The sequence below is a fragment of the Pseudorca crassidens genome, chromosome 1 (genome assembly GCF_039906515.1).
Source record: "Pseudorca crassidens isolate mPseCra1 chromosome 1, mPseCra1.hap1, whole genome shotgun sequence".
In the NCBI taxonomy this organism is placed as follows: Eukaryota; Metazoa; Chordata; class Mammalia; order Artiodactyla; family Delphinidae; genus Pseudorca; species Pseudorca crassidens.
This window is the reverse complement of record NC_090296.1, coordinates 116,250,033-116,272,266: the sequence shown is the minus strand read 5'-3', so window position 1 is coordinate 116,272,266 and position 22,234 is coordinate 116,250,033. Positions and strand designations below refer to the sequence as shown.

The 22,234-nt window shown below is 41.9% G+C and overlaps 3 protein-coding genes across 9 annotated transcripts in view; 2 read left to right on the top strand and 1 right to left on the bottom strand.

Moving 5' to 3' along the window:
* The window catches only part of ITGA11 (integrin subunit alpha 11), a 138,962-nt gene extending 124,797 nt beyond the window's left edge, over positions 1-14,165 (top strand). For 2 of the 3 annotated variants that reach the window (XM_067751790.1, XM_067751780.1), the window contains exon 30: positions 427-14,165. In XM_067751790.1, coding sequence (XP_067607891.1) covers positions 427-528 — 102 coding nt within the window. In that variant the 3' untranslated portion in view covers positions 529-14,165. The remainder of the gene's footprint in view (positions 1-426) is intronic. The other variant, XR_010946445.1, reaches the window with a different exon arrangement.
* The window catches only part of FEM1B (fem-1 homolog B), a 49,975-nt gene extending 28,749 nt beyond the window's left edge, over positions 1-21,226 (bottom strand). The window contains exons 1-2 of one of the 2 annotated variants that reach the window (XM_067751811.1): positions 20,979-21,226; positions 6,264-13,146 (exon numbers count right to left, since the gene is read on the bottom strand). In XM_067751811.1, coding sequence (XP_067607912.1) covers positions 11,511-13,146; positions 20,979-21,226 — 1,884 coding nt within the window. In that variant the 3' untranslated portion in view covers positions 6,264-11,510. Of the gene's footprint in view, positions 1-6,263; positions 13,147-20,978 lie in introns of those variants that run through there. The other variant, XM_067751812.1, reaches the window with a different exon arrangement.
* Positions 21,227-21,967: 741 nt separating this feature from the next.
* Positions 21,968-22,234, top strand: part of LOC137231346 (ceroid-lipofuscinosis neuronal protein 6 homolog) — a 65,311-nt gene continuing 65,044 nt past the window's right edge. For all 4 annotated transcript variants that reach the window (XM_067751814.1, XM_067751818.1, XM_067751817.1 and 1 more), the window contains exon 1: positions 21,968-22,128. In XM_067751814.1, the coding sequence (XP_067607915.1) occupies positions 21,968-22,128 (161 nt within the window). The remainder of the gene's footprint in view (positions 22,129-22,234) is intronic.

Genomic DNA, 22,234 nt, shown 5'->3' with positions numbered 1-22,234 from the left:
TGAGGGGATCCCTGCTTCTTTCCCATTGTCTCTAGATGTTTGGAAGGGACTTGTCCACCCTTTGCTCCCCACAACATCCCCTCCCAGTGGCTGCCTGGTCTGGGATGGACATCTCCAGTGATGGAGCACTCCCTCCCTCTTTCCCTCCCTCCCAAGCCCACCTGTTCCATCTTTGGCCAGTTTAGATGGTTGAAACCCACATGTCACTGTAGCTTCTACCCCTTCGTTCCTGCTCTTTCCTCTAAGGCCTCCCAGATTTCTCTAGGCTGGCATCTCAGTGCTAACTTTCAGACCCTGACTTCTAGTTTCTTCACCTTTACCCACAGACTACTCTTAAAATTAGTTGTCTCCCTTCTATTCTCATGCCTTTGGAATCTCGAGAAGCCAGTAGAATCTTAGAAATTATTTGGTCCTGTTCCCCCATAGATGAGGACGCTCAGAACCAGAGAAGTTAAGAGAGCCCCAGGTCACAGCAAAATCCAGACTAATCCCAGGACTGCTGTCTCTCAAGCCAGACTGTCGTTCTAGCCCAGCCTTAGAAGGGCTTCGTGAAGGATTAGAAGGAATTGACATGAAGTCACTCGTCACTCTTTATGGGAATATTTTTTCTCAAATGGTGAAACCAAAATCAGAAGGTAACATTTTAAAATTGTATTTCATTTGCGTCACTACCCTCATGAATGGTGTAGTCTGGCTAAAGGAGAATCAATGACCCCACACCCAAAAGGGCATTGTTTGGTCTGGCACCAAGTCTTTCTGTCAAACGCCGTCAACTCTGAGAATGCTTTCATGTGAAACCAGACTTTCAGAGATTGGCATTCACATTTTTAAAATCTGCCATGTGCAGCCACAGTGCAGGCCAAACAAAATGCATCTGCAGGTCAGATGCAGCCCAGAGGTCACCGAATTGCAACCCCTGGACTCAGAGGCAGCCTTTATCCCCAGGAGGTCATAGTCCCTCCATGTCCTCCCCTACCCTAGGCCAAGAACAACTAAATGGTCAAAAGGTGGAAAAAATGGGAGGCTTGTTTGTATCTTCAAGGCCTTCAGCCCTTGCACTGTGTCGCTCTCCTCTCTCTCTTATCAGTTCTCCCTTTCTGAAATTATTTGCTCTGGGGTATAAATGTCCATGGCTGGCCTTAAATGTGCTGGTAGGGCAAGCAGAGAAGATACATTTTACATGGAGCAAAGCCTCGTGCTAGAGCAGCGTTTCTCAGGCCTGGCTGCACGTTAGAATCACCTGGAAGCTTTAAACGCTACCTATACAAGGCCCCACCCCCGGGAGTCAGACTTAATTGGTTGGGAGAGGGGCCAGGGCATCGTTTGTGTTTCAGAGTTCCCCTGGCGACTCCAGTGTGCTGAGCGTTGAGGTCAACAGGCAGGTGAATATGTAGGCTAGAAAGCGAACAACAAAAAAGGGGTTTACGTGCACAAGTGGCCTTCTGTGCTGAGTAATGGGAACTGTGTTGTCATCGTAATGCTGTTCAGGTTTACTTGGCTCCCGCCTGCAGTTTAGAAGACTTTCTCGTTGCAGCAAGTCTCCAGAGTGGAATTTGCTACAGGAGATCACCTAGTTCTTGAGTTGGGGGCACATTTGCTAATGTCCGGGCGGGGGGCAGCCTCTGAAGCATGTTTAGCATTTTTAGCATTTGGTGGCAAGCTGTCCAAAACGCAACCTCAAATCAACATGAAAATTCATATTATGGTTCATAGATGGGAGTTCTTAGCAATGCTCTCTGTCTGGTAGTTAAGTGTAATTATTTATGATGGAGCTAAGGAGTGAACTCAAGAGTGTTAACATGAAGCATAACCAACTTAAAAAGCCTTTTAGAAGCCTTATCGGCCCATCCTAGACACTACTTCAAAACAGCTGCGCTGATTTCCAGATGGCCTCGTGATACTAAAGCAATTCCACGGCAGGTGAGCGCGCAGGAGGAAAACATGCCTGGGGCGGGGCCTGACTGCAAACCAAACTACCAGCAGAAGGCGGTTTTAGAATCTGCTCCGTGGACTGTCAGGATTTTTTAAATTCTAGGCTCACTGTCTAGTAGAGGGAAAGGACCTCCAACAGGGAGTTGTGAACTGAGATGTGCAAGATGTTCCGGGGGGTCCCATGTTGATTCTGACATGGTGACATGGTTAGACCCCATGCGCAAGGGGCGCCGGCCCTCAGAGAAGATACAAGAGCTGAGGGGCAGACCTTGGGTAGCTTTGAGAGAGGCCTCAGGCCCTTGCGCCATCATCCGGTGTTCTGCAGGGAAGTGGACATCAATTGTGCTGTCCCTCAGTTCCGGCCAGCTAAGAGTTGAAAAGGAGAAATTCAGGTAAGAGTGCGGCTTCTTTCTGGTGTCAGATGGTGTGGGCGTGTAAGCTCGGAGGGCAGGGTGTGCCTCTTAAAGCGGAGTATCTATCCAGAGCTGAGCGTCTCAAAGTGGGGTCCTGGGGCCACCTAAATCAGAACCTCAGATGACATTCTACCCCAGACCTCACAGATCCAGTTCCTGTGAGGTAATTTTAAGCACATTAAAATTATAGAACCAGAAATCTAGAGCCGTAAGATTTTGTTATTCTCTAGACTTCAACATCAGTTTCTTACAGCATGGCCTTTCTCAGCTGCCCTTTAGCCTATCTTGGTGGCAGCAGTCATCGGTAAAAACCCCCCAAGGGGTGTCCTTCCAGTGCCAACAGTGGAGTTTCTGGGCCTTCCTTTTGTTAAGAAAGGTGGTACTTCTTAACAAGATGGGTATCAGGTGAAGGGGGCTAATACAAACACAACAGAGAGAGAGAGGAGAATAATTCTTTCCCAGGAAATGTGGGAGAGCTTCTCTGAGACCTTTCCTAGAGGTCTATAAAAGACAAGTTGCTGTCTCCATCAGTATTCAAGAGCTTTTAGCATCCATACTCTCCCAAAATAAGACACGAGACTCTTGGCTTTAAGCCCTAAGATGCCAGGCAGCCTGTAATCGAAGAAGCTGGCTTAATCATGCTTCTTTTCTGGCATATGACTCACTGCAACCACACCTCACCCCAAACATGAAGTGGCCAAGTTTCTCCACCAGATATGCCTTGGGTGATTGACTTAATACAGCCATTAGTAGTGAAGGGTCCTGTCTTCACCACACTGACCTTTGTTTTTACCTTTAGCTAATGTCACGTTGCCCTTTATTCTGCACTACTTCTTACCTTTAAAAAAAAATCCCCCCAAATTATCCTTATATTACTATTAATGTCAACTAGATCCCTATCAGAGGACAGTCAAGCTTAATCGCCCACATTAAATCTGCAGAGTGCTTCTGTGTCACTGTCTGTTCCGTTAGCTTTGACATCACACTAAAGTAGGACAGCATGTTCCAAACAAAAACTGAAACCGGAACGTAGGAGCTTTGCTGGTGTAGCTTGAAGGGGGGTTACAAGCCTGGCACCTGGCCTCTGAAACTTCAATAAGATATAGGCTAAAATGTACCTAGCAGACTCACAAGACTCAAAGTAGGGTATGAGCAGAAAAATATTTTTTTTAAGCAGATGGGGGCACCATTCCTTAAGGACTCATCCTTTCTAATCAGTTGTGCATGTTCTTTGTTCCTGTCTCCCTGGTACTATATTAAAAATGATGATGGTAAAGTTTTCTGAAACGTTTTCAGAAAATGGCCCAAGCCAGCGTTCAAAAGTAACATCTTAAACTTTCAAAATTAAAATTTGAGGAAAAAATAGAAAATCAGATTTCAAATAGAGACATCTAGCTGGACAAGAAGCTTATCAAGGACAGGGACCATGATTCTTATTTTTTGTATTCACATCCCTGATATAGTGCCCGACACACAGTAGGTGCTCGATAAACAGGAATTTCCAACTGTTTCTTCCTACTGGTTGAGGCCAGAGCAAACCCCAGTTCTGTTCTCCGGATGAACTGAGCAAACCAAATTTACAAATCACAGGCAAATTAGAATATATAATTTTGTCTAAGCTTGCCAAAAAGCTAAGATTTTGTGAGCTACCTGAAATTTGCATCTCATACTGAAATTTTCTAGATCAGGTATCTGATGAAATATATTACTGCCAGCATTTTCTTTTGTCTGGACATCTGTTACTTTAATACAGCAGACATTACTTGAAATACAGGAAAAAAAAAAAAAAAGATGATTTACAATTTGGATGATTTCTGCAGTCCAGTCAGATATTTTTGCCAGGCACAGATCTGGCAGAAATGCTAAGATGAGCTTCTCTGGTACTGGTGTGAGAGTCTTACAGTGAAAGAGCACTGTTCAGCGGGTCAGTAAACTCAGAGCCTACCTCGGGCTCTGACACTTGGTCCTTGTGCAACCTTGGATGGCCAAGTCGCTTCTTTGTGAGCCTGTATCCTCAACTATGAAGTGACAGAGTTGCCCTAAATGATTTTTTCAGATCTCTACAAAGGGACTCACTAAATCTAAATTTGAATGCAAACATGTGTGGAGGATGTGCTCCAGTACCACCCTTTAATACCCTTCTGGTAATCTTAACTATTGTAATTAGGTAAAAGAAAGAAATATGAGGTATGAATACTGGAAATGAGAAGGCAAAATCATCATTACCTGTAAACGATGATTAGTGTATCTGGGACATCCAAATGAAGCAAATGAAAAAAAAATTTTTTTTAAAAGGGAGGGCTTCCCTGGTGGCGCAGTGGTTGAGAATCCGCCTGCCGATGCAGGGGACACGGGTTCGTACCCCGGTCCGGGAAGATCCCACATGCCGCAGAGCGGCTGGGCCCGTGAGCCATGGCCGCTGAGCCTGCGCGTCCGGAGCCTGTGCTCCGCAACGGGAGAGGCCACAGCAGTGAGAGGCCCGCGCACCAAAAAAAAAAAAAAAAAAGGGAAATCCATTAAAATGCCTATATCAAAACATTAACATTTAGAAGCATATACAGTGGAAGAAAGGCTCCTCTCTACAATATAAACAAACAAACTAATGATAAAAAAAAAAGGAAGATATTTGCAAGACCTTTATTAAAAATAAACTTTCTGGTTAGAGAAAAAAGACAAATGAAACATCAGCCCCACTTTTATTAATACTTAACATTTAGCAGGCACTTCACTGTTTTAAGCACTACATTAAGCGTTTTAATTCTCTCACTTGCTCATCACAACTTAGGTAATATTATTGTCCCAATGTACAGAAACTGCGACTTGGATCGAGGTCACAGAGCTAGTAAGTGATGGAAAGAACCCAGACAGTATTCCTCAGGGTTCCACCACACTGCCAGGTCTACAGAATAGAAGAGAGAACCCAGAAACAGATCCAATTACTTTATGGGAATTTATGATTCATATCAGTGGAAAATAAGAGAGTTCTTGGCTAGCTGGATCCTTAATCAAAATAAATTCCAGGTAGATAAAAGATTTAAACCAAAGAAGACGAGAAGGAAAGAATGTGGAGAAGAAAGAGGAAAAACAAGGAGGGGGAGGGGAGAGAGAAGTGGGAGGGAAAAGCCATAAAAGCACTAGAAGAGAACATGGGTAAAAAAGATATATGAACTTGGAATGGAGACAACTTGACAAGATACAAAATTCAATAGATATAAAAACTACTAAAAGTCAAAAAACAAACTACAAACTGTGACACGACAGAAAATTTCCTTAAATTTGCAAGGAATTTCTAACACGTAGCAAGAAAAAGACCACAACCCAAAAGCAAACAAAAGAAAGAAAAAAGGTCAGTAAATATATGTCAACCTCATTCATAATCAAGGAACACAAATCAGAACCATGAAATATTTTCCATTTCCATCATCTTGGCAAAAACTAAATGATTAGATAATATTTGATGTCAATAAGGATGTAGGGAGATGGAAGGCAACTGGATCACCTCTGTCAAGATTTTAAACAGTCACTAAACCAGAAGTTCCAGAGCTAGAAATGAATTTGTTCTCTGAATACAGTATATAAGGATGTTCACTGAAGCAGTATTTGGAATATCAGTAAACTGAAAACCTAAAAATCCAACACTAAGGCCTGGTTAAATAAATTTTAAGTCCATCCGTATAATTAAATGCTATAAAATTGTTTTTTTAAAAATCTATACAGGGCTTCCCTGGTGGCGCAGTGGTTGAGAGTCCACCTGCTGATGCAGGGGACACGGGTTCGTGCCCCAGTCCGGGAAGATCCCACATGCCGCGGAGCGGCTGGGCCCGTGAGCCATGGCCACTGAGCCTGCACGTCCGGAGCCTGTGCTCCACAACGGGAGAGGCCACAACAGTGAGAGGGCCACGTACCGCAAAAAAAAAAAAAAAATCTATACATACCAAAATGAAAAACTGTCCAAGATATATTAAATGAAAACAAGATGCAGAATAGCATAGGAAAGTTAAAAGTCCATTTGCATTAAAGAAAAAAAAAAGGAGAAAATACACATATATACACATAAAATTCTGGGAAGCTACTCAAAAAACTAGTGAGTACCCTCTGAAGAGTCCAAATGGCAGGCAGAGAGAGATGAAAAAGTAACTTTTTTTTTACTATTTGAATTTTTCTTAACTCTCTGAATTTTTTTCCCCATGCACATGTATGTAACTTTCACAACTTTTTAAAAATGAATTCAACAAAAGATCATCTCAACACTGAACAATAAAGACACACACTTCAAGGCAGTTTTTTTTTTCAAACATTTACTGAACACAAACACCATTTTTTCCTATTACACAGCAATATTGTTAGTTTCAAATTAGCTGGGCTATTAGGACTGTCAGTTACCACGAAATTAAAAATGATTCTACATGTCAAACTCAAATAGAAAATGTCATGCAATATATAAATCACTAACAGGCCTCTGGTGCAGTCAGCAAGTTCACTATGTTTATTAAAGTCATGTAAATGGTTTGACAAAAGTGCACAATAGAATGACATCACTGGTTTGTTATAAATCACAGTGAATTACTAGAATACAACAATGTAATTCCTCTACGTGGAAGATTGCAGGATGGGGTGACTATTATAAAGGATAGGATCTTTCAACACGTTAAGCCAGTCAGAGTTTACTCCCCAGCTATATACTTGATTGGTTAGCAAAGCTGAGGTTATTTTCCCTCATCTTTTCTCCTCTACCAGTTACTAAGCAACAACAACAAAAAAAGGCCATGCACAAATTTTACAACACCTGATTAAAAAAAAGTTACAAAACGTTGTGCATTGCTTGGATGAAGCTTACATCTTTGCTCCTTCATTTTTCTGATTAGGCCACTCACCACATGACTCACCCCTAAATGAAAAGCCGTTAACAATTTAGCACTTCTCACCCCTGCACACACATCAAGGTACACTCCCCATAACCATCAAGTCGGTGTCCCTTTCCTATATGTTAACACAAATGAACACACCACAAACCTAGGACTAGAGACCACATTTACTTCACAGTTTTGAAAATTAATATATCACCACTATCCATGTAGTAGTTGTTTCAGATCCCATATTTGGAGAAGGTACTGTACAACCCAGCCCATCTGAAGATTTGGGCAAGTCTGCCAGGAATGTATGAGAGAGCTCAGCAATGTACCATACACATTAGAAGCTCTCTACTTTCCAGAGAAGGTATCCAGAGCAGGGCTGTGCATTTTCAGAGTCGGGGTCAACACACAGCTTAGAATCTTATGGACTGATAACTTTTCATAGAGCAAAAGGCAGAGGTTTGTTTTCTTTAACCCATTTTAATGTTATAGTATAGTCAGTGAGGGAAACGGAATAGTCATGTGTACACTGATACATCTGGCTAGCCTGAAAAGGAGCATTTAAAACATTTTACCATAAAAGCACAGAAAACCTACCATAAAAGCAAGTCCTTTATACTTTTATCCATCTACTCTCTAGTTCCATCACTGGCTGCTTCTAAAACCAGCAAACTAATCCAAGGTCCAGCAACTCATTCCTCACCCTGCCCCATTCCCCCAGAAAGAAATGCTTCTGCTTGAATAACCTGAAGTGGCCTTATTCCTCAAGTAGCTGCCTCAACTGAGATGGAGACTGGTGACAGGGTACTGTTCCCTTGGGATTCTGATTTTCAAAACCACTTGCCAAATGCAGAGCTGACACTCACGGAGCTGCTGCCCCCACATCACATTTTACTTCAAACAGTGCTATCGTGCCTAAGTTTCTCATGATTACAGTTATTAATCAATGATCAGGGTAACGCAGTAAAACCCTTCCCAGAAACAAGCATGACCAAAGTTTGCTTTTTGGTTTGTTTGTTTGAACCTGAAGGTAGCTGGACTGTGGCCTACTAGAGAACAATCCGGGGTAGACTGAAAACAATGTTGTGTCAGAGTTCTTATGTCAAAATTTCCTGTCTGATCAGTTGAAGGATGCATTTGCTGCCCATTCCTTGACCTAAATAGTTACCTAAACTCAAGAGTTCAATTTTACCAACTCTTGAGTGCAAAACCCACCCAAGGGTTCACATGGTTTGCCCAGGTATTCATCCACTTGGGCCTCTAGTTAACTAAATTTATATGACAATTACTGAGCAAGACCAAGGAGTTTTGATGGAATTTGTAATGTTATCAAGGAAGACATACCATCTAAAGCATAATTCTACCAATAATAAACACAAAATGACAAAAGTGGCTAAAAAAATGGCAACAGCCCAGAGTTCTCAGAGAGCTGAGATACAGAACTATCACCTTTGTTATTTATTTTCTTAAAAACAAAACAAAACAAAACTTAAGTTTGGGAAGGGTTTGGCTAAACAGATTTTAAAATAATTCTACCAAAAAAAAGAGAAACAGGCATGTAATCACTTGTTTCAAGAATGGTTTTATACAGGTGTTTCACAATACATATTTGGATTCGTTTCACAAGACAGAATTAGATCCTTAGCAATATAGTGCACAATGTACCGCTATACCATAGTTTAAAAAAAAAAAATCTCGGTTACCATTAGCAAAGTTCATAGTCCATTCCACTGTCTTCAGATTTTTTCTCCAGCTTTGTCAGCATTTCAATCAGCAGTTTTACTCTCTCCAGCATTTAGTCCTCCCTTCTCAAAAACACTGAGTGTCATTAAATTTTGATGTCTGAATATGTACAGATAATCATTATCCTCGTTTTATAAGTAAGTAATATCTAAAATAGTTCTCGTCCTGGGTAGCCAAAGGGATGAAATGGTTTTTAAAACATGCAACATTATCTGATATTTTAAGTTTTGATGTTTAAAAATCATATGCATTAATAATGGAACCAAGGGCTTCCCTGGTGGCGCAGTGGTTGAGAGTCCGCCTGCCGATGCAGGGGACACGGGTTTGTGTCCCGGTCCGGGAAGATCCCACATGCCACGGAGTGGCTGGGCCCGTGAGCCATGGCCGCTGAGCCTGCGCGTCTGGAGCCTGTGCTCCGCAACGGGAGAGGCCACAGCAGTGAGAGGCCCGCGTACCGCAAAAAAAAAAAAAAAAAAAAAATGGAACCAAGTAAATACCAAGTATCATAGCTATTCCTCAGACTGTCAAATAAACAGGCCTTGAAGTCTGAAAAATACAGGGTCTGATCTGAGCTGTGAAAAAGGCATGATTCACTCACCTGGAGGATGAGCATTTTCTCTTTCATGAGAGTTGCCAAGAGCAAGGTATAGTAGTTCCCTGATTCACACCAGGAAGGTCAAGGCCAGTAATTTTCAAATTAGGGCTCATTCAAATACCTCCCTTTAGACCATCCTAAAAAACCTTCCTTGTAAAAATCTCAGGTTAGGAAAACAGAAATATATTACTATGACAGAGTTTACCATCAAAACATTCCTAACTGAAGCAAGAAGACACGTGAAGTATAACTACAGCACAGTAAAATTATCTCGCGTTCTTGGGGGAAGAAGTTTTTAAAGTACCCCCATCCATTCCCTCCTATCCTTCAGAGTGTTTCATTTCATGGGGTACCTATTTTATTTAAGGTCCTAGGTGCTGATTTTGGCTTAGTCATTATGTTTTATACTGATCCGGCTGCAACCTTTTTCTTACACTTCACAAAGCAATATCCATACATAAAATGTTAACTGAAACCTTACCAGTGGTTTTTGTTGTTGTTTTTTTTAGTTTATATCTGATGTTGCTGCATCATTATAATGCTTTTCATTAAAGAAAAAAAGCTGCAGGTCTTCACTTACAGTACCATGCACTATGAGTAGCTAAGGCATTCACTTGGCACTAGAGAGAAAAATACAGATATAGCTAATTTTATTTTCTTTATCATTTTTAACATTGAAAGAAATAGGTGTGTACCCTTTACTTGAATTTCTGTGATGCTTAAAAGATAATCACAGAATATTCTTTTGACAGTTTACAATGTTGCCATTAAAACAAAACAAACAAACAAAACCCATAAAGACCTCTGTACAGCCTGTCGGAATAAGCGACATTTTGTGGTTCCAAAATTTGCTGCCCTCAGGCAGAAATATCTTTCCAAATGGCATTGAGAATTATTTTTATTATCAAAAACATTTAATTTCCTATACCACACTAGTGATTTTTCTACTTGTCACAGACTGAATAAAGTGAAAAAATTAAAAATATCCCAGTTCCTTTTCATCTGTCATAAAAACCTTCTTAGGGAGGCACAAATAATGCCCTCTGGAAAAGTAGTTTCCAATTTTAAAAGATACCGCACAAGAGGAAAGGGAGAAGGGGACAAAAGAAGAACATATAACTATATTGTGACAATTTGTTTCCTAAGAGAGAACACAGCATTCATAATTTTTACATGTCTGTGAGCTGAGTCAAATGCAGACTGCTGCAATTTAGATTAATTACATTAAAACAGAGACTTCCACACATTTTAGAGTCCAAGCCCAAAGGCAAATAGTCCATCAATATTCTCTGAAAAGTTGCTTAAAGATTTACTGCTGTATATGTACCACCCAGCATAATTCAACAATTTCAATGGATTTAACTTTATAAATTTGTAACTATTATTAAGTTAGCACATTTTTCAGATTAATCTGCAGTTATATTTTTAAAAATCCTCCTGACGTTATAATGCGTTGATCTCTTCACATAAATAATGGAAGAGTGAAAACTACCTAGAGCAGTTTGGCATGTGCAGAACATCTAGATATTCCATTACTTTTAATGTTCCTTTTCGTTGTTTTTCTTCATGATCCTCAAAACTGCTGCAGAGAATAACATGCTGACACAGGCTTAACAGAAATACTTTTCTAGGCAGTTTTTTTTTAAACATTATCAACTTCAAATCATAAGGGCCCTTTTTACATAAACAAAAAATTTTATATTCATTCCTTAAAAAAAAGAAAAATAGTTAAGTGACCAATATCCAAACACCTTAGATTATAGTTACACCTAAACAATGTGGTTTTGTTTAAAGTGTATTTGAAATCAGTAACCATATGAGGCAAGAAGACCAAATACAAAACTAAGGAAGGATGAGTAGGGAGGAAGGGTAGTGGAAAGAAAAGCACATTTTATGAACACATAATTCTCTTGTCTGTGATTAAAGTCCTTTACTTTTTAGCACCACATTAAATGATTTTACATATCCAGTCACTTAATGAAATCCAACAAACTCTTCAAGAGTTCTGGGGATCTGGTCTTGGTAGTTAATGTCATTAGCCCGAACTGCCCGGGCGGCCAGGCACTTGAGACTCATCTTCATTTGAGTTTTAAGTAGTATTTCTGATACCCCAGTTGTACTTTTGTCTAGCGGAGTCTTATTCTGTTTATTTGTCATGTCGGTGTGAGCGCCAGCTTCAACTAGGCTAATGATGATAGAGTGCAAGGTCAAAAAATCACTGATGGGCCTGTTGTACTGAACGATAATGTGAAGGGCACTGTTCCCTTCATTGTCCACAGCATTCACCTCAGCACCACAGTCCAGCAGGAGCTTTGTGACAAGCGCGTTTGGAAAGCTGCAGACATCATTGGTGTGGAAATCATCAACTGGGGTATTCGAGTTGACAGCTAGATGCAGCAAGGTGAAACCTTCACGAGTTCTGGGATCAAGGTGAATCAGGTTGTAGATCTGCTTGTTAATTTTGCACTGATCTTCTTCACTGCACTGCGTTTTGGTGGAAATGCACACTAAATACAGAAAAGTATAGAGATTACATTCATAATTGTCCATAGCACTGTGGACGTCAGCATCTGGAATATTTTTTACTCTGTTCATACTTTGTTCTATTTCCAAAACACTGCATCTCAAAACACATTCTATGTCTGGGGCCTTCACAGTTTCATTCAAATGTATCATCTGTGAAAAAACTTGGGCAAATCGAAGAAGATCCTTATGGGTGTTCCTGTTACCTTTCTGTCTGAGGTGCAGGGCATGAAGCCACAACTTGATACACTGTTCGAACTCCATGTTATCTGCATAAACGGCTCCCCTGTAGATGATGGGATGGGAAACATCAATGTTGTCGGCACCTAAAATCCGTTCCCGAACTATAAGGCCTTCCATATGAAGAGCATCTCTGTCTTGCCGAATGGATTCCAGTTCCTGAGGATTTCTACATTCAGTTCTATTCCCATAGGCATGGATTGGTGGGAGAACCTCTTTCTCAAGAATGTTATCACCATCTTGAAACCTCTCCAACATAGCTAAATATAAATAGTGGTATGTCTTCATGATGTCATAGTTCTCACGGTCATTTGCAAAGGAGGCACCCAAGAGCTCCAAAGCTTCAATCCGACTTCTTCGGTCACAATCAGCATGAGAGAGCAACAGTTCGACAACATCAGCTTTACAGCTTTCAGCAGCTACTTTTAATGGCGTCATCCCATGGCCGTTCACTACTATAGCAGCACGCCATTTTATCAGCTCCTTCACAATATCTATGTGCCCAGCTTCAGCTGCAAAGTGCAGTGCTGTGGCTCCACAATGTGCTTTAGCATTTGGATCAGCACGTTGTTCTAAAAGGTATCTGACCACATCAGTGTGTCCTTTATAGGCTGCAATCATTAGGCAGGTGTTGTCATACTTGTTGGCAATGCTGATGTTGGCATTATTTTCAACCAAGTATTTCACAATGTCCAATCTGCCATCAAAGCATGCTGCCCGTAGCGGGGTTGAGTTAGTTACTGTGGTATGGTTCACGTTGGCTCCATGACTGACTAGAAGCTTAACAACTTCAAAATGTCCTGCCCCTGCTGCACACCAAAGAGCGGTGGCACCATCAATGACATACCTATTCATGAAAAGAACGAACAGTTAGAAAATGGAGGTTACCTGCCCTAACGTAAATTTAAAGGATGTATTCATTTACACTGACCCAAAACCTCAATCTACAGAGCGTTAGTAAAACATTAGTTTGGCTGAAAATAAAATCAGGTAATTTAAGTAAAGCACTTTGCATGGTACTTGTACCTAGTATGAGCTCAATAAATGTTAGCGACTGTTGTTATTACCAAAGTATAAAAACTAAAAAAAGAAGAAAAACGAATCACTGACTTGCTACTAGCAAAAGTAAATAAATTTCAGAAGACAAAGAGGAAATGTATGGAGTTTTGTAACTTCTTGACCACCAAGCTGATTCACTGGCTCTTAGCACAGCATGTTCCTCCCAGCACCCCCTAGGTACCAGTTTCATTCAGTACATCAGTGAGAAAGCCACCCCAATCTCTGCATTAACATTGTGTTAGAAACTGCTTTAGGAAGAAAAGTATGTAAGCAGATAATTTTTCCCTAAGATTATCTAAGCTAGTAAGTATTATACTCTACTACAGCAGTGAGAAAGAAACAATTACTGCCCCAACATGCATGGTACAACCTTATAACACAGGTCAAATTCTATCTCCCTTGAAGTGAAAAAGAGTACAATCCACCTGGATTAATATAAATACCATAGTTTAACCGCAATTATCAATACCATCTATCACTTCTGCTGAAAATAAAAGACGCACTTTATAAACATGCAAGCAATTACTTCTTCAGTTTCAAATAATGACGCAAAATGTTTATAAGCAAAAGCATTCCCGGTAACAGTGACCTATGGGGTGACCTATGGGGGAGGGTGTAGGATTCACTCGGATGAGGCTTAAAGCTACTAGAAATGTACTATATTTTGATCTGGGTAGTGGCTACATGGGTGGACATTTAGGGGAAAAAACTCATCAAACTGTACATGAAAGATTTGTACATTTTACTGTATGAAAGACATACCTCAAAATAAATTTGAGACTTCTGAAGTTTCTTTTTAAAATTTCATCTTTTTAATGTCATTTAATCGTTAATTGATTTTTTAAACTAAAGAATGAATCAAGAAAATAAGACATTACATCAGTTGAAATGTTTTAGTGGTTGCCAACTGTACCTTTTGCAAACAATTCAGTTTAATGAAAATTCACTTATTACATTTTTTATTGTCATGATTATAAACACAAAGTTCAAAAAAGTTTTCTTTCACTGTCAAAAAAATAAAATTTTCAACAGCATCAGAAAATACCAATATCTGATACTAAATCTCATGAAAAATGTACAAGACTTCTACATTGAAAATTACAAAACATTCCTGAGATAAAGACCTAAAGAAATGGAGAAATATTCCATGTTTATTGTTTAGGAGATTCAATAATGTTAAGATGTCAGTTCTCCCCCAAAATAATCTACAGATTCAATGCAATCCGAAACAAAATCCCAGCAGGGATGTGTGTGTGTGCACATGCACAAATGTGTGCATGCATCCACATATGTGTAGATATTGACAAGCCAATTCTAAAATTTATATAGAAATGCAAAGGGGGACTTCCCTGGTGGCACAGCAGTTAAGAACCCTCCCACCAGTGCAGGGGACACGGGTTCGAGCCCTGGTCCGGGAAGATCCCACATGCCGCGGAGCACCTAAGCCCGTGCACCACAACTACTGAGCCTGCGCTCTAGAGCCTGCAAGCCACAACTGCTGAACCCACACGCCACAACTACTGAAGCCTGTGTGCCTAGAGCCTGTGCTCCGCAATAAGAGAAGCCACCGCAATAAGAAGCCCGCGTGCCGCAACCAAGAGTAGCCCCTGCTCGCCGCAACTAAAGAAAGCCCACACGCAGCAACAAAGACGCAACACAGCCAAAAATAAATTAATTAATTTAAAAAAAAAATGCATGGCTTCCCTGGTAGCGCAGTGGTTGAGAGTCTGCCTGCCGATGCAGGGGACACGGGTTCGAGCCCCAGTCCGGGAAGATCCCACATGCCGCGGAGCGGCTGGGCCCGTGAGCCATGGCCGCTGAGCCTGCGTGTCCAGAGCCTGTGCTCCGCAACGGGAGAGGCCACAACACTGAGAGGCCCGCATACCACAAAAAAAAGAAAAAAAAAAAAAGAGGCACTACATTACTACTATAATTTAACTTCTAAATCAATTTAAAGAAAAAGTTTAAATAAACACAAATAGCTAATAAATAATTTCCATGTGCCAAGCACTGTATTAAGTGCTTAATATATAGTATATCTTATTTAATTCTCATAATAACCTTCTCCCAATAATCCTATAAGGTAAATACTATTATTACGCCCATTTTAAAGACATATAACTAAAAGGCTTACATGAGATTAAAAATACAAAAGTACTTTGGAAACTATATAATGCATCAAATGTAAGGAAACAATACATGTCATTGTTCAAACATGTTTCAATTTTAAAAGCTTTTTTTAAAAAAACTTCTTAATATAATCTATCCAAAAAATCAATACATAGTTAACATATAGTTATATTTACATAGTTACAAAGTTTCCTTGCACGCCTTAAGAATATTATTTGCCAAGAACATGAACATAAAGTAAAAACTCAAGAAATGTTACATTAAAATAGGCATTCACATACATTATCTTTAACTCTTGCAATAACCATATAAGATAAATAGGACCCCCATTTTAAAGATGGAAAAAAAAGAGACAAAAGTAATTAAAAAAATTTTTTTCTGGCCTCAAATTTCCCAGAACTAATGACATGAGTAAAAATTAAATTACAAGTATATACTTCACTTGGTTTTTATAATCGTTTAATACTTTTCCTGGTGTAATCTAATAATTTCCATTTTCCCTATGGTGATGTGACAGGAGCCTAAAAAAAGTTTCAATTATCTATTTTTATTGAGACAAGTAAAATTTTTTAAATAGTTTATGACAAAATATTCACTGTAGAATGTTACAGAATGACTAATCCTTCAGAAACATTAGCCTTAGTGATTTTTAAATTTCTACATCTAAATAAAAACATTAAACAGATTAAAGGGAATTATAATCCTAACATCTATGACATTTTTTGTCCATAAAATACAGCTAAAATTATAACCATATACTGCCTCAAAACAAAATGCCAAACACATTTATAACAAAATGAACAGAAAATAAATAAAAATATAATCAAATTAATGCAATATTTACTTAATGCCTATGGGAGAAGCACTATAAAACGATCTTTCTAGATTGAGTCTAAAATTGCAATGCAAACTAGCTATTATGTATTTCATCTTAAAAATGAAGAAACTTGGGACTTCCCTGGTGGCTCAGTGGATAAGAATCCACCCGCCAATGCAGGGGGCACCGGTTCGATCCCTGGTCTAGGGAAGGTCCCACATGCTGCAGAGCAACTAAGCCCGTGCACCACAAATACTGAGCCTGCGCTCTAGAGCCTGCAAGCTACAACTACGGAGCCCATGTACTGCAACTACTGAAGCCTGTGCACCTAGAGCCCACGCTCTGCAACAAGAAGCCACCGCAATGAGAAGCACACGCGCTGCAACGAAGAGTAGCCCGGGCTCACCGCAACTAGAGAAAGCCCGTGCACAGCAACAAAGACTCAACGCAGCCAAAAAAAAAAAAAAAAAAAAATCAAACTTTAATCTGATATTCACCTTTTAAACAAAATGTATGCATCAGATGATGGAAACATTTCACAATAAAAGATAACATTTCTGATCACAAAACTAAACTCATGTATTTCCTGGTTCGATCTGAAATAAAAATGTCTAGTTCAAGCATTTGAAATAGAAATAAAAATTCATTAAATGTAACTGACAGCACTTTATTTTAAACAAAGTCCTTAAAATCATTTATCAGATCTTATGTAGTTCCTTGAAATATACACTGGAAATGACTTTCTAAATGAAGCCAAATGACGATGTGCCCCTTACACCTTTCCTCTACCTGGACATTTATTAGAAGTATTAGTACTAGAACTGACTTTAAAAGAGTACTCAACAAAAAGCCTCAGAATTCCCAGAGGTCCTGTTCTCCTTCCCATCCATGTCAGCAAACTTCTTCTAGGACAAGAGTTCCCCACAAACTCTGGCACACAGCAGTCAGGCCCTCAGAACTCAAACCAGCACAGAACTCCAAGGTCACATGACACCTCCCCTTTGTTATGTTCCATTTCTATAACATTCTTAACAGCTTCCCATACTCCAACTAAAGGTTCTTCTTTCATTCCCGTTCATTTTTTTTTAAATGAAATAAAAATTCCCGTTCTTTTTTTTTTAATTTATTTATTTATTATTATTTTTGGCTGCGTTGGGTCTTCACTACTGCGCGCAGGCTTTCTCTAGTTGTGGTGAGCAGGGGCTATTCTTGTTGCGGTGTGTGGGCTTCTCATTGCGGTGGCTTCTCGTTGCGGAGCTCTAGGTGCGTGGGCTTCAGTAGTTGTGGCTCAAGGGCTCTAGAGTGCAGGCTCAGTAGCTGTGGCGCCCGGTCTTAATTGCTGCGCGGCATGTGAGTTCTTCCCAGACCAGGGATCAAACCTGTGTCCCCCTGCATTGGCAGGCGGGTTCTTAACCACTGCGCCACCAGGGAAGTCCCAATTTTTCTTCTTATCCACTCGTCTATGTCAATTTTGGTCGTTACACAGTAAGCCATAAATAAAATAATCTCAAATGTTACTCCTAAAAATATGTACAAGGACTCAAATATCAGCATCGAGCTTAATCTAGGTGGGTGGCACCATCCCTCTTTTGAGGCTCTATTATGAATATACTTTAGTTTTCTAAGGTATTCTAGATGTTTTTAGGCAGAGGATAGGCTTATTTAAATAAGTTATTTTAATGTCTATGTGTCTCTCTATCCCTCTCTCTCTTTCTCTCTTTCTCTCTCTCTCTCTCTCTCTCTCTCTCTCTCTCTCTCACACACACACACACACACACACACACACACGCAGAGTACCATATCAAACCCCATAATTACACAGATACTGTTGCTTAGGATGAAGCTAAGAAGTGAGACTTTTTTTTAATATTAGGCAAATAACAGGATAGGTGGTGAACGATTTGGCAAAAAATTGTGAAGATGGTACATAAATTACTGAAAATTAGGAAACACTAATCTACTTCAGCCCACAAAGAACCTGTTTGTCCCTATCTGGCCATGGGTCTCAAGTACCAGTGGAATCTAAAGAAGGGGGGTTGGCTAAGTACCTCTCAAAAGCCAGTCCCTGAGGGGTGAGTGAGCTTCATATTATTAACACCTCACTCAGACTAACATTTTCACACTGTCTGGAATGAATGTAAAGTGAAATCATGACATTTGCAAGTAACACCCTCTTCATCTATTTCTGAAATGCCTAAATGACTGGAACAAACTGCAAAATAATCTCACAGAGTGGTGTGAGTGGGCAGAAAGGTGGCCATGAATTTCAATTCTTCTCTTTTGTTAATCTGTAAGCTCCTCGAAAGTAGAAACTTTACATTTTCTTCTACATCTTCCACATTATCTGTGTGGCACAGGGCTAGGCCCATCATAGGCATTTAATAAGTTAAAAAACAAAACTACTTTGACAGAGCAGCTAATAAATCCATAACTGTAATAATCCATAAACAAAAAAAGACAGATTGAAGAAGCCTCACACAAAATCTCAAATGATAGAAATCTTTGCAATTCCAGTCTCACCAATCTGACTCTTGACATTTTACACAAGGATCATCAAAATCTGGCCTCCACCTCACTCTAGTCTCCCACAATCTCTCTTAATTTGCCAGGCTTGAACCCCTTACTGAAACTGCACTGAAACATTTGTCATTGCAAGAGCACCATGCCGCCGTCCCTCTTCTTCACTCTCTACTATCCTTTAAGACTGAGCTCAAATATCACCTCAGCTGTGAAGTCTTCCCTGATTCTCCCAGGCAAAGCTGAGCACTTCCTCTCCCTGTGTTCCCTCAGTAGTCCAAAAGATTTCTATAACCCTAAATGGCATGGCATCTACACTTACTCATTTTCATCAATTTCTTACCTCTGCCACACACCACGCCCCACCTCCAGCCCCCGCCCAGGGCAACAGACTGTCTTCCTCTGCAGTGGGAACAGTATGGCATTCATCTCTGCACACCCAATCCCTACTACAGAGCCTGGCACACAGTAGGTGTTCAAAATATGTTTGCTTATTGAACCCTTTAATTTCACTGGCCAGTGCAAAATACTGGGCAAGGTAAGCCACTACACAGGCTCAATGCTACATTCCTAGCCATTTCAGGTTCTCTTAATTGCCACCTCAAAACACCTTTCTCTTTGATGGTTAAGAAAGATAAGCAAAGCCTTTCCAAATGCTTTAGAAAACTATATTTTCTCGCCACTATTCTCTCCTAATCAAAACAGGCCTCAGCAAGCTCCTTAGCAGCAGTGTAACCAGCAGCTGTTACTGCAGAGGTTCCTATCTCAATGGATGCTTGTGCCTATACAACTGGAATGGTGCTAGAAGTTCAGGGGTCATCCTACTTCACTCCTCTGCGTAGAGAAAAGGCTGTGGGAATGCAGGGAGTTACAGAAAGCACACAGAAGCTAGTAAAAGAAAACGAACAAGAATCAGGTTGCCATCTTTGATTAATATGAAAAAGACCATCTCCTTAACGTCTAGAGAGGTGGTACCAGAGGTTAACCACCACCCGTGGGCTATCATTTCAGTAAAATGTAATACCCTGAAATATTTTCCTGTCATCTAAAACAGAAGAATAAGCTCTTATTATTTCAACCTACAAAAAGAATCAACCAAAATTCAACAATGCCCTAGTCATCTTCAAGAGGAATTGTTTTTTCCATCAGGTTTTAACCAAGCAGTTTTCAATCACCAAAACTAAAGATACGTATCTTTATGCTAGGACCACATCTATCTCAAAAGAAGAAAATGCTAGAATAGCTTATGTACTGGCACAAGTCAACAAAAACAATTAATGCATCTTCATGCAGTTGTAATCTGTAAAACAGGTTATAACCATCCAGCACAGAAAAGATAACGTCAAACCTGACAATTCTGCATTCAACTCTATCATACCCAAAAATATGTACAATTAAACCTAAAGGGCAACTTTTAACTCTGACAATATGAATTTTTGAACTCCCCACCTGGAATAACAGTATATCATCAAGCTTCCCCACAACATCACAGAATAACATGTAATTTAACAATGGCATCACCTCATCCTACACCAGGTCCGGTGCCATTTTCACAGCCAACACATCTACCCCCAGCAATGTGTAAGAGTCAGAATCATGTCTTGGGAAGCCTGGCTGCGTGACCACCCCTCAAGAGGCTGCAACTGCTGCTGGTTCTAGGGGCTTATTTTGACATTAAGGTCCCACAACCTACTAAGGGGCTTTATCGGACACTCACGTGAAGGGGTAAACATTGGGTGGCCAAATAACTCATCAAACAAAGGTCTTCAACGTTAATTGCTGACCTCGTTAATTTCTGATCTCGGTTACAACCCCAGTACTGATACAGTGAAAACCTGAAAAGGCTGCTACCTCCTCCATACTGCTTCTTCACAAACTATCTAGTAAAGAATACAGAATACCTATTAGGTATCAAGACAGAGGGTGTGGCTATTTACCTATAGAGGGAATAAGGGGTAGGGGCCAATGAGGATGAGCAGCAAAACATGGGATGGAGTATTCGCCCTAGAAGATGAAGTGGGCATTAATGAGGCAGGTCAGGAGGTACAAAATGGGAGAAGTGATACCTCCATGAAGCGAGAGAGAGGGAGGGGAAGACCCATAAAGTGGTGGGTCCGCGCGCGTTAGAGAGGAGGCTGGAGTTGGGATGTACCTACCCGTCGAAGCGGACAGTGCCAGTCTGCTGAGTCTGCACCCGGTAATGTTCTAACAGCAAGCGCACCACCTTGGCGTGCCCATTGCGGGCTGCGATGATGAGGGGCGTGGAGCGCTGCCCTCCCTGCTGGCTGACATAGCCAAGCAGATAGCGGATGTCGCTTTCAGACCGGTTGAGAAGCAAGGCGGCCAGAGTCAGCACCTTGCCCTCGCTGGCCGCCTTGTATACATAGCCAGCCAGGCCCTCCATGGCCGCTGCCAACTCCAACACCCGTTTGGTCGCCACCGCTGCTGCTGCCTTGCGCCCCTGGAGGCCGCGTTCGCCAGCGCTTCAAACCTGGGCCCTCACAGCCCATTCAACAGGGCGCCGCCGCCGCCGCCGCGCCCAGGCAGCAGCGCGGCCAGGGGAGGGCGGAGACGCAGAGGTGGCCGAATGCCGCGGGGGGCAGGTCAGCGATCCAGGCCGGGCAGGGAGGAGGGCGGTCAGGGCCGTCCCCAAGGCCCCAGACGCCAGCCCTGGGCCGAGGGGATCTCCATGGTGGCCGGGCCTCAGGCTGGACCCCCTCCTTCCTGCGGGCTGCGACAGGCGCGTGCCCGAGCTACGGGTCGCCGGCGAGGTCCCAAGAGGGCCGCGCGCGCCCTGGATGGCGAATGATGGACGCGCTTCACCCGACCCAGCCCGCCGGGCCTAGGGCCTGAAAGTGCTTCTGCCTCCGCCTCCGCTCTGCGTCCTCCCCAGCTGGAGGAAACCTGCAGGCCCTCGCCCACTGCAGCCCAGAAGAGCCAGACGCTGTCTGTCGGTAGCTTCAGAGGTCCACGCCTGGGGAGGCCCCCAGAGAGAGGCGGAACGCTGCGGCCACAGCAACCCCTGGGCTCTGGACGGGGAGGAAGGCGGGCCTCTGCAGACAGGGCTGAGACGGGGAGGGTGCGAGCGGGGGACGGTTAAGTGGGGTGTCTCTTCCAAAGCAGACCGGCCGGCGAACGAGGCCCGATGAAGAAAGGTTCTGCTGCGCGAAGGCGGCCCATCCCCACTTCGGCCCGGGATGTCCTCATTGCCCTTGATGCCTGGAGCTTCCAACTCGCCCCCACTAGGCCCTGGGGGTCCCTAGCCGGGGAGTGGGACAGAGTGAAGGCGCTGAACCGTTACTGCCGGTGGGTTTTGGGGCCTGCCCCGTTTTACCGTAGACATTGCGGGGCTCTTCTCAGCCCCTGTTTGGGGGCCCGGGGAGGGGGGTGCGTGCACCCGGCGGGGTCCGTT